The 17,640-nt window shown below is 44.4% G+C and overlaps 2 protein-coding genes across 2 annotated transcripts; one reads left to right on the top strand and one right to left on the bottom strand.

Moving 5' to 3' along the window:
- Positions 1-879: 879 nt before the first annotated feature.
- Positions 880-4,543, top strand: LOC135369116 (uncharacterized). The gene is made up of 2 exons (XM_064602781.1): positions 880-1,759; positions 4,539-4,543. Exons 1-2 carry the CDS (start codon positions 880-882, stop codon positions 4,541-4,543), a joined length of 885 nt encoding a protein of 294 aa, XP_064458851.1.
- Positions 4,544-8,311: 3,768 nt separating this feature from the next.
- On the bottom strand, positions 8,312-11,909 carry LOC135369114 (uncharacterized). Its single transcript, XM_064602780.1, has 9 exons — positions 11,043-11,909; positions 10,824-10,949; positions 10,590-10,715; positions 10,355-10,480; positions 10,120-10,245; positions 9,885-10,010; positions 9,650-9,775; positions 8,581-8,649; positions 8,312-8,509 (listed from the first exon to the last, which is right to left on the bottom strand). The coding sequence occupies exons 2-9, from the start codon at positions 10,944-10,946 to the stop codon at positions 8,312-8,314; spliced, it is 1,020 nt and encodes a 339-aa protein (XP_064458850.1). The 5' UTR covers positions 10,947-10,949; positions 11,043-11,909.
- Between the last annotated feature and the right edge of the window lie 5,731 nt (positions 11,910-17,640).

The following is a 17,640-nucleotide window of genomic DNA, read 5'->3' as shown; positions in this document are numbered from 1 at the left end:
TCTAAAGAGTGCGTACCATTTTATGATGAGTATCTTCTTTCGCTGCTTAAAAGCGCTTGTGTTGCACGTAATCCTATCTTTGTGTCAGCCCTCGAAATCCGACGGCGCCCGAGCGTGTTCTTCACTCTTCGACCGCTCCAACTACACGAAGCATTCCAGTTCCGGAGTTGACAGACAGTTCGTGGGATAATAGTCGTGTCCAAGAACAGCACAACACGTGTAGAATGACATCGACGCATGAATAAACCAGCGAACACATCTCTACCGTTTCTACAAACTGTTCTGCCGATTGACACCACTGAAACACGGAACACAAGAGGACACCATGTCGGCCGATTTTATGATGAGTATCTTCTTTCGCTGCTTGCAGAGCGGAAAGCTCTTGTGTGGCACGTAATTACGTCTTTGTTTTCAGCCCTCGAAATCCGACGGCGCCCGAACGCGTTCTTCACACTCCAACCGCTCCAACTCACGAAGAAGTCCAGTTACGGAGTTAATCGGAGTTCGTGGGATAATAGTCCAGGAACAGCACAACACGCGTAGGATCACCAAATGTTCTGTCGATTGACACCACCGAAACGCGGAACACAAGAGGACGGACGCCGTACCGGCCGATGCGTGCTATTTCGAAACTATGCTGAAACGGTCGCCGGGACCGGGACGCTGCACGCACATGCGCGCGTACAAAATGCGATTTCAAAACATTGTCGACCAATCGTAATCGGAATACTACAGAACGCAAACCTTCCGCCTAAAAACATCACAAAAGCTGAACAGAATGCGCTAAAAGACCTTCGCAACGACGATACAATTGTTATTTTGCCCGCCGATAAAGGCAAAGCGACTGTGATACTGAATCGTGACGATTACGACAGCAAGATGGAGTGGATCCTTCAAGACCGCTCCCATTTCAGCGAACTATCGGGTGACCCAACAGCTGCATCTGAGAGAAAGATTGTTGCCGCGCTCAGGAAACTCAGAACTAAGAAACTAATTACGGACAGTCTGTACTGGAAACTTTTCACCTCCGACGGAGCGACACCGAAGATATATGGCCTACCGAAAGTTCACAAGAACAATTGTCCTCTACGCCCCATTGTGTCCTTCATAGGTGCACCGTCCTATAACGTGTCTAAATTCCTGGCTGAACTGTTGGCACCTTTAATGTACAAGAACGACCAGTCGGTGAAGAACTCTGCGGAATTTTGTGAGCTCATCCGTGACATCCGCATAGACGATGGCGACGTCATGAAGTCTTTTGATGTCATCTCCCTGTTTACAAACGTGCCCATTGACGTAGCTCTGTCCGTAGTTCGAACGAAGCTGAGAGCTGACGTTGACTTAGAAGACCGCACTGATCTTTCAGTTGAAGACATTTTAGAACTTTTAAAGTTATGCCTCGGACAAACCTTCTTCCAATTCAAGAACAGGTTCTTTAAACAAACCGACGGATGCCCCATGGGCAGCCCAATTTCAACGACCATTGCCAACTTAGTCATGGAGTTTGTTGAAGACAAGGCCTTAGAGGACGCAGGACAATTCATCACCTTTTACAGACGTTATGTTGACGACACATTTGTGATTATTAAGAAGAATTTCACCAACACATTCTTTGACAAGCTGAACAGCATTCATCCTAACATCCAGTTCACCTGCGAGGAGGAGAAAGAGAAAAAGATCGCCTTTTTGGATGTCCTCGTGCAAAGAGACCCGTGCGGAAACTTGAAGACCTCGGTTTACAGAAAACCGTGCGACACAGGTCAGGTCCTGCATTATGGTTCGGGGCACCCTCTTGAACACAAGCGATCGGTTGTTCGTTCCCTGCTTTCACGTGCCATGAAGATCCCTTCAGATCATCAGACAAGACATGAAGAAATAACAAAGGCCAAAGCGGATTTACGAAGAAGGGCATACCCCGAGCAATTTATCTGTGATACATACCACCGAATGATGAATACACGCCCGGAACAGGCGGAAAGTAGTCAAGAAAGACCCATGTACGTTACCATCCCCTACTTGAAGGGTGTGTCAGAACCAATTAGACGGGTGCTCTCCCAGGTGAATATTAAAACTGCATTTAAGCCCACGACAACACTGAGGAACGTACTAAGCCACCCCAAGGACAGAACACCACCGGAAGAAGAACGAGGCGTTGTATACAAGGTATCTTGTCAAGATTGCCCTGCCGTGTACATCGGAGAAACAGGAAGGAAGACACGAACAAGAATGAAGGAACACAAGAAAGATATCGAGAAATCAGCAACAAACCCAACAGAACTGTGTGAACACGCGCGCAAAACAGGACACGTGTTAGACCTTGACAACCCATGCATTCTGGCGAAAGAGAACAAATGGGGGGTGAGGAGACAGCTGGAGTCATGGCACATAAAGAAAACAAAAGAAGCTATCAATCGACAACCAGGCCCCCTCCCAGAATGCTACGCTCCTCTTCTACGTAAATACCCGGTGACGACCAGGACAGCGTCATTCTGATGATGGGACCCGAATGGGACCCGAAACGTTAACTGTATTTTGTTATGTTTGTTGAAAGCCGGTGCGGTTCAAACTAGTAAAGATGTCTACTCCCGGCAATTGGACTATATTCAGATGAGGTTGTTACGGAAGGAAAGTTGAGATGGCGCTGCTGCAGGTGGTTGCGGACAGGTGGGCGTAAGTCGCCATTTTCCCATGCATTTCGCCCTATTCCCCGCGTCAAACGCCGGCGGCTGCCATCAGACGTCCCATGGTTATTAGCACAGAAATTTCTTCCTGCCATATTCGGCGCAAAGTATAACGTGTCTGGTCACATTGTGCTCAAAGTTGGATAATTGGTTGGATCGCAGTGGATTACTCATTTAATCCAAGACATCCAACCGATCCGAGCCAAGCTAAATGTGAATGTCAACTGTAAACAAACTGTGCGAAGGCGAAGATCACGCGAAATCGGTGGTGTATTGTACTGAGGACAAGACGTCTTTTGAAGTTTTTGATCTCCAGTTCGCTGCAGAGTTTTGTGGAATAGGTGTTGTGGCTTTCGTCGCTTCAAGCCTTCTTTACGTCGTCGGACTCGTTGGAGTAGTCTTGTGGTGTTTGCCTTTGCGTGTCATTTAGCGGTTTTATGGTTTTATCGTGAGCAGCTGGTTAACCTTTTCAGTGACTTTCATCTTTCATCAGTGACCTGTGTTCGTTTTTGTGAATTCGTTTCAAGTAGTTACGTTAGTTAGTCAAGTGAGTTACGTTGCAGATGGATGATTGTGCTAGCTGCGCATCATGCAATTGAACTATTAACAGATGTATCAAGTTAACATCTTTGTACACGTGAGTTTAAAGAAAGAAAGAAAAATGAATTGAGCATGCTGACGGGTACGTGGCAAAGAGATCGTAGCTCGATGCGCGATATGAAATCTGACGTGATGAAGCAGGATAACGACTGAACAAGGTAGAGGGATGCGTGTAGGTGAATGAGAGAAGTACACAGAACTTTGTTGCAGCAAACAAAATCTGTTTATTAAAATCAGTGGAGCAAAATTAAGCCGTTTCAATCGACAGTCGGCAGACATGCTGTTGCTGCTGAGTACGCCAAAACATACTGTACAGTGCACTCAACAGTAGACATGGGTGCTATACAGGCTATATTTGAACTAACTGTACTTGGATCTGGCTTTTTTGGGTTAGGTAACAGAAGAAAAATGTGGAGGTACCATGTTTCGAGTTCCCAATTTGTAAATCAGGATGACATCAGGTACTGCTGATGCATTTGGGTGTTACTGGTTTCTTTTTTTTTTCCTTCTTCTTCATTTTTTTTTTCTGAACAACTTGATCTCAGGTAAAGGAGTAAGAGGTCAAATATACACTTGTCGCAAGTTATAGTCACAAACGCCAGATCTTGTGATAATAAATGTGCCTTGCATAATTTATTTTCTCACTATAACAATTTTGCATAACACATATGCATTCACATTGGCACTAAATAGTAGATGTGATATGTTTGGAGTTACGACAAGAATTGTGTTAAACCTAAACTGGTCCTCAACTGATTTTGGAGAATAATAAAGTGGCAGATGAGTTTAACCCATCAAAGTCAGACCTTAAATATAATGTCATAGATATAATAATTATACAGGCTGTTTGAAATGTGATTCTAAACTGGCCATGCCTAACATTCAATACAGAAGACACGAGCACACAGCAAAGGACACAGGGCATAATGCAATCACAAACAAATCTAGTGACCATTGTATCATCTAACATAAAAGAGCAGGCACAGTGACTGGTTTGTGGTGATCCATTGAAGTGTCTCACATGTCTCACAGACATGGTCACTCTAAATATTAAGCTGAAGCATTGTTGTGAAAAATAACTGCCTGTGCCCTTGCCATTGCTGATAGACAAGCTATATATTATGGATCTCACTCTGTTAAAGCCATCGGTGACAGCGTTCCCAGAGCTGTTCCTAAAACATATTCGATCTATGGTCGACAAATGCTGACAGCTACACATGCAGGGATATTGTAAATTTATGACTTATCGCCTCTTAGGATAGCAGCACCTTTGCTGTTACACTGAACGAGCTAATCTGTGCAAAAACATATAAAGTGCCTAATTGGTAGCATGTCAGCCTAGCTAACCCGGCTAAGGATGCCAGCAACTTGGTGGTAGGGTACAAGTTGTTTAGATACGCAGTCTACAGTGAGGGACGTTAAATATGGTGTGCCATGTACTGAGATTACAGTGCACGTTAGGGAAGCATCAGGTGGGCAAGAATAATTCACATACTGGCCACGGTGGCGTCGTTCATGATCATTGGTGTACTTTGACGTAAAGTGACAAATTATAACAATATAGAATCTGCAATGATTGGGTACATCATCACTTGAGCATCAAATATGAATGAAACATTATATGCTTCATTTGTGAAGTGTCATTTTCAGCTAGATACACCGTGAAAGCAAGGAAAATCTACACATATACATGCACTGATTCCTGAACAGAATTTGTTTTGTTAGGATGTGCCTTATGTAGGACTTTTAGCTTGCTCACTTTCCCATTTAGATAGTTATGTGACTGGAGTGCAATATGCTCCTTCATGGGAGCCTGCATTATCGCAAAAAAGTGTTCTGGGTTATCAAGGAAGTGACAGACCTCTATTGTGAAGCATGATGCTTTTCTACAGAGAGTTGAAAAGTGTAACAACAGTAGCGGCTTAAGGGACTTCTTTTTAGGTCACGTCTCTGCTGCATCTAGGGGATGCTCGTAAAAAGCGTGCAGAAATACACAGCAAGACAAACAACAAGACTAGAAAGCATACGAAGAAAATCTTTACACTGAATTTTTAATTCCTACCAGCACATGGATTCATTGTCTGCTAGAATACATGTGAGAGCAAAATTTTTCACATTACCAGAGAGATGGTATCTAAGCAGGCTAGAATACTAGTACACTCGCTTAGCAAACAACATAAGTAGTCTTCACAAAAGCATGTATCTTGGTTACATACGTGGCACCAGCAAGAAAAATGCAGACATATATACATATGTACAGATACACATATACAGAACACAATATATACACACATAGCCCTTCCTAGCACTTATTGGTTCTTGAACAAAATTTGTTTTGTTAAGATATGCCTCACATAGGACCCCTGGGCTTTCTCACTTGTCCGTCTAGATAGTTCTCTCAACCGAAGTGTTATATACTCCTTCATCAGAACCTTAGTCACTGCTATTATATGCTCTGGGTTTTCAAGGAAGTGGTCAACTTGTGTTGCAGCATGATGCATTTCGACAAAGAGTTGAAACGATGACAGCACTAGCGAGTTAAGAGACGCTTTTCCAGGGCATGCCTCTGTTTTGTCTTTGAACACTCTTTCAGCACAGCGTAGGGCATTCAGCACGAAGAGGGAAGGGTAGATAACGTCTCCCTTACCTTTGAGAAAGAGGAGGATGCTGCTTTCATTGGTGTCCACAATGGTGTCAAGGCACCCGGAACACGTTATTTTCTTGCACACAGTCCCGACTAGCACTCCCCCAATGTACTTCATCACTTCGTCACTGAAATCTGTCAGGCCAGACACATTTCCGTAGTCATGGTCAAGGAGGAACAGAGCTGAACTTCGTGAAGCATGTTCACCAGGGCTCTCCTCAGTGACATCCATGTCTTGACGATGAGCTTCTCTCTCAGTCCCTTGGTGTCGCAGCATTACTATGCCCTCCAGGTCTGGAGCCACATTTCCCGATGCAGAGCTGCTAACGTCAGCATGCACTAGAAGCGCTCTGTACGCGTAGCGGAACTGGAGAGCTGAGGGGTTGTTGTTCCATCCACCTCTCTGTCGGACGCATCCAAAAAACGTCTCCAGGTGGTCCTGGCTGAGGCGATAGGTGCAGATGTACCTACAAGGAATTGTCATTAGGGCGATGTAATGTGTACGCTCTTTTGCAATGCAGCATAATGAACTGAATCATTAATAGGGGACACCTACTTATGTATAACATGTACAATGCTGAATACTTGTGCAATTACCTCAGGTGCATTTCATGTTTTGTACCTCGTAAACGCCAAGTATTTAACATCATATGTTCCCGTCATGATCCTTAGTGCCAAAATTGCACATGCCTAAATCTTGCTTTAGTATTTTGTGTCAAGGAAGGTCCTAAATAAAAGACTGTTACAAAATCAAAACAAATGAGCAACTCAGAAGATACAAATGCCATTGAAAGTCTGTATAGATAATGCTACTAAAGGGATCAGCTCAATGTGGAAGAACAAAAATTTTGAATTATTTCTGCTGTTCCTAACATTCTCAATAATGGCATGCAGTACACACACTATACACTACTGGTAAAAGCTGTGCTCCCATACCTGCACATGCTTTGGAGGAAAAGATGGTCTGTCAGCTCTGCTACACTTCGAAGCGTGAAAGCAAGGCTGATCACAGACATCCTCCGGCCATCTTCGACAGCTAGCCTTCCAGATGGGAGTCTCAGCGCCATCAGCCTGGATGAAATCTCGAGCATTCTTCTTTTCTGCTCTGGAAATTTTTCAGGGTGAAGAGGTGCTTTGGACCCGGTGCCGTGTGGCTTGTACGAGTTCAGCAGGTCGAAAGCCCTACAATAACAATGATATATACAGCTTAGTGGTACATACATTATTTGGATTTTAAGATAGCTGGACTTACTCATTCACGTCTTCCAGAAAATTTTCCGTTCCTTCACTTCCTTGAAAGGACGGCAAGCCAAGTGTCCTGGCCAACTTTAGTGCAAGGCTTACTGATCCACTGAAAGTCTCTGCTGCAAGTCGTACCTTCATAATCTGCTTACGGTAGTCAATGTGTGCCCTAGTGAGCTTATTCGCTGCTCGGAAACCCTCCTTGTCTTGGAGCTCATGCAGCTGCACGATGTAGCTCCACTGGATCACCTGCAAGGCATTTTGTTTTAAGTTTCGAGAGGACTATGAATCATTTGGTGAAAACTTACTCCATACTGGTTGCAGTAGAAGCTGCCTTTGTCTCCTAGGAGATTTCGCAAAAGCTTTAAGGCATGAGCAGCATCAAAGATGACAAACACTTTGTCGTCCGTCCTTGTCGGGTGCGGGAACCATGTGCGGAACTGCTCAGATGCCTGGACGTGGATGTGGCAGCCAAAGAGCTTTCCCATGCTGACGTTCGACGCGAGCCCATCACATACAATGCAGACAACATGAAGGCCACATTCCTCTAGATTCTCAATTGCATCAGTAATGATGGACTTCAGCAGGTCCCCGGAGCAGCCGTTGTTGAGAAAGTATGCAATAGGGAGCTTCCATGGTGACGCCACACCAACTGCCATCAGGACAAGGGAGTCCGTTGCTAGCCGTACGTCGTCACAGTCTTCACGTGTCATAGACTGCCCAAAATTTACATACCCAACAACCTTTCCACTCTTTTGGTCGAGCTCACACTTCTTTCTAATGCTCATCCCATCCATCATTATGGAGCACAGCCTCTCCTCTTCCGTCGCATTCTTGTGCTTTTCCTTGAGGTGATGGAGTGACTCTGCTGTGAAACCTGGCCATGCTTCAACTACTTTCAACCAGCTTCTGATTGTTTCTTCTCTTGGCATTGGGAAGTGCTCAGATAAGAATTTGTAGGCTCTTGGCGAGTAAAAGTGTAGTGTTGTAGCAAATTTCCTAAAATTTTCAGTGTACCGGCGCCCTGATGGTTCCCTTTTCTGGTTTTTCTTCCACTCCTTCAGGAGTTCATCTGGGAGTTCACCGAATGAGTCCAGCTCCTTCTCTGCTTCATCCGATATGAGATTCCTCTTCTTCAGGTCACTTAGTAGTTGCTGCAGGTTCTGAATTTTTTCTCTCTTCTTTTTATGACTTGTTTTGTTGCATAGAGCTTTCTTCTTGCTTTGCCAAGATGTTGATGAATAACTCTTAATTTTGTGCGTGGTGTTGTCTTTGAGGAGTAGGAATGGTCTTCTAAAGTGACCTTTCTCTTCTGAGGAGTTGACATGAAATGGTGACTCTCCTACAATTATGAATGATGTATTAGAGCTGCTGCCTTAGGAGTGAAGACGCACATGTACAAGATACACTCACATGGAATTGCCTCTTCGAAGGGGAACTCTGTGCCTCAGGTTCTGAAATGCCACTCGAAGTAGCCATTGTCTGAAAAGAAAGCAGAACAAGCATATTGTAAACTGATAGAAAAAGTACAAATTGTTTCAAATGTCTTTCACTTGTCGCAAAGAGTAGATGCTGCCCTGTGTTGACATGTTCATATATGAGAGTGAACTTAACAAAAAAAATCAGAAGCACACTGATGTGGTATTTGGAACATCTGAGCACTCACTAAGTAGCTACAGAGCCATAATAAGGGGCTACCACAGGAAGTAAACCAATTGAAACCCATGTGAAATTACCACTGACCTGCAAAGAAGCACACGTGAACCTCTATATTAAAAAAATGCATGGTGATCGTGGTGATCGCTATTTAATCATCAATTTGTCAATGGTCAATGTTCCTGCAAGATATTCCCATTAAATGAGGTTCATAAATCGAGATTTGTAATAAGGAAAAGGATACGTTGTGTTCCAGAGGGCACGCTTAATAAAATGAGGCAATTTGTAAATTGAGTGTTCAAAAATTGAGGGATGATTGTTTTTTGTTTCAATGAAGATATAATTACATTGACATATTTTTCTCTCTCTCCTCCCACCCACTACACGCTCCGACAAAGGAACTCCCCCCCCCCACACACACACACACCAAGGGTCTGGATCCACCCCTGTACATAGGTCCCCTCACTATGCCACGTTGCACCCTAAGCTACCCAACATATCAAACAGATGAACGACTGAGCAGCCAAGATGTAGAACATGTTATAGCACATGGGTCTTTGATAGAGACAGTTGAAGTGTCTGCACACTTTGCTGGAGGTTCTTGCTTGTTTTGGTTTTGCATGAAAGTCTAAGCCATAATTTCATGGTTTGTTAGTGAATTTTAATTATTCATCATGTGGTGGATGATTATACCTCAGATAAACTGATGCCTCAGATAAACCCACCCATGTAACACAATTTTCAATATTACATTTATGCAGTGATCATGTATTTTTGCTAGACCCTAACAGATTTGAAAAAAACCCTGCTCAAACAAAAAGTGTACCTCGAGCACATCTTCAACTGAGTGGTCCAAGTCAAGCTCTTCCTCTGTCACGGCTTCGTGGCAAATGCTTGAAGGTCCAGGGGCTTGCATTTCAGGCGTACTTTGCTGTGGGTACTCTTGGACAACCTACACACGAGCAAGATAAAATTACTTTTATAAGTTACATCTATGCAGCAATCAGGTATTTTTATTAGACCTTGGATTTGAAAGACCCCTGCTCAAACAAAAAGTGTACCTCGAGCACATCTTCAACTGAGCGGTCCAAGTCAAGCTCTTCCTCTGTCACGGCTTCGTGGCAAATGCTTGAAGGTCCAGGGGCTTGCATTTCAGGCGTACTTTGCTGTGGGTACTCTTGGACAACCTACACACGAGCAAGATAAAATTACTTTTATAAGTTACATCTATGCAGCAATCAGGTATTTTTATTAGACCTTGGATTTGAAAGACCCCTGCTCAAACAAAAAGTGTACCTCGAGCACATCTTCAACTGAGCGGTCCAAGTCAAGCTCTTCCTCTGTCACGGCTTCGTGGCAAATGCTTGAAGGTCCAGGGGCTTGCATTTCAGGCGTACTTTGCTGTGGGTACTCTTGGACAACCTACACACGAGCAAGATAAAATTACATTTATAAGTTACATCTATGCAGCAATCAGGTATTTTTATTAGACCTTGGATTTGAAAGACCCCTGCTCAAACAAAAGGTGTACCTCAAACAGATCTTCAAATGAGTGGTCCAAGTGAAGCTCTCCCTCTGTCACGGCTTCGTGGCAAATGCTTGAAGGTCCAGGGGCTTGCATTTCAGGCGTACTTTGCTGTGGGTACTCTTGGACAACCTACACGCGAGCAAGATAAAATTACATTTATAAGTTACATCTATGCAGCAATCAGGTATTTTTATTAGACCTTGGATTTGAAAGACCCCTGCTCAAAGAAAAGGTGTACCTCAAACAGATCTTCAAATGAGTGGTCCAAGTGAAGCTCTCCCTCTGTCACGGCTTCGTGGCAAATGCTTGAAGGTCCAGGGGCTTGCATCTCGGATTCACTTTGCTGTGGTTTACCCTGCATGACCTACATACAACGACAAGTAGAATAAAATTACATTTATGCAGCCCATCATGTATTTTTATTACACGTTTCAAACGGATTTGAATAACGCTGCTCAAACAAAAAGTGTACCTCAAGCAGATCTTCAACTGAGTGGCCCAAGTGAAGCTTTTCCTCTGTAACGGCTTCGTAGGAAATGCTTGAAGGCCCAGGGGCTTGCATGTCGGATGCACTTTGCTGCAGGTACCCTTGCATGGCCTACACACAAGCACAAGTAGGATAAAATTGAGAAAATGCACAGACAGGCATGTTGACACTAAAAAGAAAGAAACAGTGTAGAGTGTCCATCACCTGAATATGTATACTTTCTTGACCTGGTGCTGGAATGCTAGGGCATGCATCAGGCTTCAGGACAGCTCGACTGTATCCACCATAAAAGGAGGACTGATGAAAATGAGTTGAGCATATGAGGTCGTGTTTGCGGTACGTGTAGGGCTTTGCATTCACTTCCTCAAGCCACTGAACCCATTTCGAATATTGTTCCGTATGTTGTCGGGGAAGCCTGTACGGTGACAAAATTTCATTAACATTACAACAGAAAAAATAGAAGTAGTGCCCTTATTTCCTTATGTAATGGTTGCATAATACACCTTAAAACATGTTGGGAAAAGGCAAGTGCATGCATCCCCGTGACAACAGGAACAGAGCCTTCCCGTGTAAATCCGCGATACTGCAGCTTCTACTTGGCATATGTGCAGAGTGAAAATGTCTGGATCAAACAATATAACTAGCTGGGATAAGGTGGGTGGCAGCTGGCAGGGGTGTTCAACGGCATGTGCCCTATCTAGGCAATGTTCTGTCAGTACAAAATTTATTGAGTTTAAATTTAAAGTTCGGGTAAATATTACAAAAATAAGTGAATATTTGCATACGCTGGTGCTCTGATGTACGTAGATGGTTTCGGAAACTCCATTCGCAAACAACTGGAATTCAATTTCTTTTTCTGATTCAACATTACCACTTTTTAGATTTCGCGTTATAACACGCGAAGACATTCGATCATCACGTGCACGCGTGTAGCTATCGGCCGTTTGCAGCACAAGAAAACGAAGCAGAATAAATTCGGTAGCATGTGGATGCGCGCGTATATACAAACACTACGCCCGATTTCAGATGATCCCTTTTTCCGATTATTTTGATTCTGTAGCAGAAAGATAGCTCGCTTGTAGGATAGCTCGCTGTAGCTCGCGTATAGGCTATAGCTATCATCGGTTTGTAATCCTGCGGAATCTCTGCGTCGATTTGAGAAAGCGAAAGTCCGCCCATTAGGCCACGCAATTTCTCAAAATATATGGGTTGAAACGTAATTTCATATACACGTTGTTGATTATTCTCTATAGAGTTTAATTGCTTTAGTTTCAGTTCCTTCATGTTTAATTACGATTTTCTCTTCTTTTTTTGCGAAGGATATATGCGAAGCGCCTTGTTTTCGGCGCACACAAAGCTTACAAACAGGTCAAACTAAAGTGACATTGCTTGGATATTACGGTCTAGCTAAAGGCAACAAATAAGACATTTCACTTTCACGATATAAGATTTGCTGTCTGAAAAAAAAAAAAGAGAAAAGAAAGGAAAAACAGTACGGAATGGTTCGGAAGGAGAAAATACTATATCGTTACAACGAAGTACAACCAAGGAAACACGAACTCAGTTCACTCAAAAACATATTCGAAGAATTTGACGCAGATAAAAGTTGGTTACTTACTTGTGGAAAGATATTCCTGATCCCTTGTCCCTGTAGTGCTTGCAGCTCTCTACGATGCACTTATTGGGCATGTTGACTTCCAAAACTGAACATGGAAGCTTTCCGATTTCGGCTCCTTTTAAAGGCATCGCTAACCAGGAAATCCTTGAAACCGCTGATAAACTCACTAATTAAAGTCGCCTTGACGCGCTTTATGGCTTGACCGGACTGACGGCTCCGGAATAGAAACCGAAACCTAAGTGAACTCTAGTTACAAAGTTGTGTGGGAGGCTGGCTTGAAAGACTACATCGGAAACAAAAAATGCCAGATATGACTCAGTCTTCTTTTAATGAATTTATTAGCACATTTTACAAGTATTTGTTTGGCATACACAGTGAAAAACGTCAAACATGAACCAAAGACATCGTTCAGATTTCTTCCGTCAAAACTAGCGGACTCCTCCATTTCTGGCCGGGCAACCCGGGGACGCCTGATGGCGGCTCCCTTCGTTTGACGGTAGTTCTGGGTGAGCTCCGGTGACCTGCCTTAGGGCCAGTTCTCACTTGACGACGCCCGACGCGGCGTCGTGAGCGGGCGATGGAAGTAGAGGCGCATTTCCGCCGCCCCGTCAGCGCGCACGATTTTCATGTTCCCACCACAGTGGCCTTCCGTCATCCAAAGCGTCCAAAGCAGACGAAAAATCAGGGGGCGTGGCCTTTCTGTGTCACCTAATTGGTCGCCAGCTGTCGTTCTCGGCAGCTCTCGCCGACGTCGTGAAAGAAGTTCGGCATGGCAGTTTTTTGGCTCGACGTCTCTCCTCTCCCGACTCCGGAAATGCGCGTCTATTTCCGCCGCCCGCTCACGACTCCCCGTCGGGCGTCGCCAAGTGAGAACTGGCCCTTATAAGCTGCAGTCGTCTTCAACGTCATTTTGATCGGTGTCAGCAGTAACACAGCGTGCTTTTCGGGACATTGGGCTTTAATTCACTTGTACTTTAGGTGAGAGCACTTATATGTACTGCAAACATTAGAACCATTGTCTTTTTGCTGTTGCTACTGCTGACACACGATTTTTTCTGCATTAGGAGTATGGCTACCAAGAATATTGCCGAAGAATTGGTCAAATTTACTGATGACCTGAAACGTCAAATGAAATCCAGATTTAAAGAAATGCAGGATGCACTAGAATGCGACTATCGAAATGAATTCCGAGACATGAAGGTTTATATAGTAGGGTTCGGGATCTAACACGTTTTTTCCGACTTTCGTTTAAAACGTTTCCGTTTAAACGTTTCATACGCCGTTTCGATTCACGTATAGTCTGGAAAACGTTTCCTTGTGAAACGTTTAAACGTTTTATTTAATGTGAGACGTTTAAGTGGTTTGTTAATGCGAAACGTTTCAGCGTTTTGTGAATCCGAAACGTTTAAACGTGTCGTTAATATGAAACTTTTAAACGTTTTGTTAAAACGAAGCGTTGAACGCTATGTCAAGGTGAAGTGTTTAAACGTCTTCTTAATACGAAACGCAACACCTTTCGAAACGGATAGCTATTTTAGCAACAACTTATCTTTATTAATGGGAAACATGGACGCGTCAGGCATTACGGGGACAGAGACAGAAGTTGTCCCCGTTATGCCTGGCGCGTCCATGGTTCCCATCAGTAATTACCAACTACGCCAGTTTCGTTAACAACAAGTGATAATAACAAGCGTTCAGAGGGAATGTCCCTGAATTCTCCTCATGGGGACGGAAATTTTAAGAATAACTCACCAGAATTCATGAATCCCGGGCAGTTGTACACCCTTCATGTGTCGATACGAGGAGAGTGTCACCTTTTGATGTCTGCGCTGACCAGGCGATGTGACACAGCCGCCTATGAATAAATCTTTGGTGTAATTCGTGACGCACCCCTGCACCGTTTCATCCACTTGGAAACACTATAAGGCTCAGCTCACTGGATGTTTGACTTGGAAGTTGCTGCTATGAATGCAGCAGTGACAGTGTTCAGTGCTGACCGTGTGAATAAGTGGCTGCGACTTTCATTATGCGAAGGCGATAAATGAAACGCTGGACGAGCTTGGCTCGAGTACCGTCTGCAGGGCAATGAAGAAGTAGGAGAGTGGTTCAGCATGGTAAGCCACCTGCCCTTCCTCCCCGAACATTTCCGTCTCCCGTTCAGCGAGGATTTCATTTCCAGTTGACCTCAGCAAGTATCACCTCTTCAGAGCGCTCAGCTACAGCACTTCATAACCTACTTCCGGCAATTTCGGCTGACATCCATTCGCGTCGGTGGAAGAGATGGAACTATTTCGACGCTATTTTTTGTATGCTCCCTATTCAATATGAAGACGTCGTAACGTACCTGAAACGCGTGGTAGACGTTGGGATTTTGCCATGTACATAATATGTACATGGCATGGTTATAGTCAGCGAATGAAGCGCCGTTTGTAACTGATGTACCTAGTAAAATATAATGTGCACTTTGCCATATCAATTATGGCAGCGCTGCTAAGGACCTGTGATCTTTTGCTTTTGAGTCATCGCTGTACCTTTGGTAACAGTGCCGTTGCGCAACTGTATAGCGAGAGCAGCACACAGTTCATGCTTTATTAATTTAGTTATGTATTTTATTTTCAATGTCTGCCACACGTTGGTGACGAGAGGCTGGCAGGTCAAGTTAGCGCCTGGGCAGAGCTCCCGCCGTGACGGTCCATCTTATGCTTGTAAAAGCTTTATTGTGTGTGTGTGTGTGTGTTTCGAGACTGTCTGCGGTTAGTTTGCACTTGTTCACGTTTCAAGTTTTTTTTTGGGAAAGAATGAGGAGGAAATGAAAGACACAATTTGACAAAGTTTTCGCATTCAATTGTAATGCAGACGTCCGCGCGTCCCATGCCAGCGAGACCGGGAAACAAGAAAGGATGGGCAGAACTAATACTATTGGCCAGGGGTCGGATTCACAAAGAGCTCGTGCGACGGAATCTGTCGTAACCCCGTCGTACGGGAAAGTTACGACGAAGTGTAGATTCACGAAGGGCGCGCATCGCAAAATCTTCGCAGCTTACGGCGGAATCGTGCGAGAGCTCCCGAGCAGTCTTACGAAGAAAGATGGCGGCGTTATTTGGCAGCGGTTGATTTGGAGACGGCAAACAAAGACTCCGTAATACGCGCCAGCGCATTGCACTTTGCCACAGAACCTTCGAGACCATCCCCGAAGTGACATTGAGGCACTTTTTTGCTTGGTAACCTTCAACGAATGTTTCAACTTTGTGCTCCGTAAAATCGGGTCGCAGGGATTTTTCAAGCATCCCCTACACCCCGCTAAGACACCCCCAACACCCCTCCAAATTGTCTGCAAGAAAGGCAAAAGAAGCCATAAAAGCTGCAAAACTGAGTGCCACACACCGCTTACAAAACACCCTCACCCATCCCCTCCCCGAGGCGAACATACTTGGAATATAGATGGGTAGAAATCCAGCGAACCGGTAGAATGTAGGAAGGGAGTTGCCTCAGGACAGAAGCCGCCGATATTTCGAACAGAGACTGTTCTTCTTCTGGGCACCGTCCTCATCATTGGCATTGTATTTAAAGGGTTAGGTGTGACGTGTTTAAAGGTTCATGCGAATTGTGGGTCAACAGCCCGGAGGGAAGAAAGGTTCCGTACGGGCTTTTACGGCCGGAGTGAATGGCTGCTTTGTTAGAGTGTGGAGGGGATTATGTGAACGTAGTGATCTAGGCTACAGACCGGTTACAGAAAAATGGAAGGTTCACGAACACGTGGACGAAACGGGACAACAGGCAAGAATTGGCAAGCATAGCGAAAGATAAGGAGGTTTGTGGTTACGTGGGGAAAATTCCAGAACCAGCAGAGGGTTTTTTCTTTTTAATATTTATACACTGTAAAAAATTGCCGTAAATTTTACTGTCAAAATCCATTTTTTGCCGTAAAAAGAACAGGTATGCTACCGTAATTGGAAATACGGTCCAAGTAGTGTAATTAATACGGCACCACTGAAATATGCCGTAATTATGACGTTATCACCGTAAATAAGACGGTAGTGTGTCCGTAATCCCGATTACGGTCAAATGGCTGTATATTTTACGGTAGTCCTCCATACTGTCACATTGCTTTCCAGTATCTGACATTGTGCTACGCTTGCTGGAAACAGTGAATTTTAATAAATGGTTGATTGCAGTACAGGTACACATGCATATGGTGGCACAGTGTTGCTATGCATTGTATTTCATTAGATGCCAATTTCATACTACAGTAACTTCAGTATCTACTGCTGTACGTTCACACCTCGGGATGTCTTACAAACAGTGTATATAATTGTGTAGCATACCGTGTGCTCTAAAGACAAGAACACACGAAAAACAGACACGAACAGACGGGAGCGTTTACTGTTCAGGATATTTAATAAGACAAAGTGCACTTGTGCAGCGTGTACTAGCGACAGAAACGCAACGACACTGGGGCCCGGCCTACACTGCCAGCTTCTTCACTACAAAGGCTACTTACGCTGGGAACAGCATGACGGATTTCTAATATACACAGAGATTACATAAACGGACAGAAAAATTCGTGCCAAAAAGAAACAGAACAGGGCTGCAGCGCGCAATGTTGCCGGCAGCAGTGTAGCCGCGTCGGGGCATTTGCAGAGTCAACGATGGCGAAGGGCGCACACATCGTCATCGCCAGCGTCATTTTCAAATTGACAGACGGCGTTTGCAAATGGCGACGGGGAAGTCAATGCAAGTTCCATGTGTCCAAATGCAGCGGGTTTCAGGTATGTGTAAAGTGTTATTGTGTCTCAACACTCACCTCACATTGCGCTGTGATCATACTTCGCATTGCCGAAAGGTGTATCCGCAGCGCACGTTTAATTATTGCACGATTACGTCTTCCTTACTAGGCACAACGGGGGCGCCTCACTGAGCAGATTAGAAGTTCAAATCCCGCTGGCGGAGCAAAAATAAACGTACTGTACTCCCAGACGACGCGTACTTTCACCTTATTGTACGCGAAAAGAAAAAAAAAAGATCCTGTGTACTATTTCCAAGCACTGTTACTTGAAGTTACTGCCGGCTATAAGAAACTGAGCAAGCTCCGTGCGCATATGCCCACTGATGTTACCTGGGGGTAAGTTACTTGCTGATGTGTTAGATTTACTTCTTTGTCCCACATCAGTGCTTCAAGATACT

Source organism: Ornithodoros turicata, chromosome 9 (assembly GCF_037126465.1).
Source record: "Ornithodoros turicata isolate Travis chromosome 9, ASM3712646v1, whole genome shotgun sequence".
Classification (NCBI taxonomy): domain Eukaryota; kingdom Metazoa; phylum Arthropoda; class Arachnida; order Ixodida; family Argasidae; genus Ornithodoros; species Ornithodoros turicata.
Note: the sequence above shows the minus strand (reverse complement) of the source record. Positions and strands in the feature narration are given on the sequence as shown.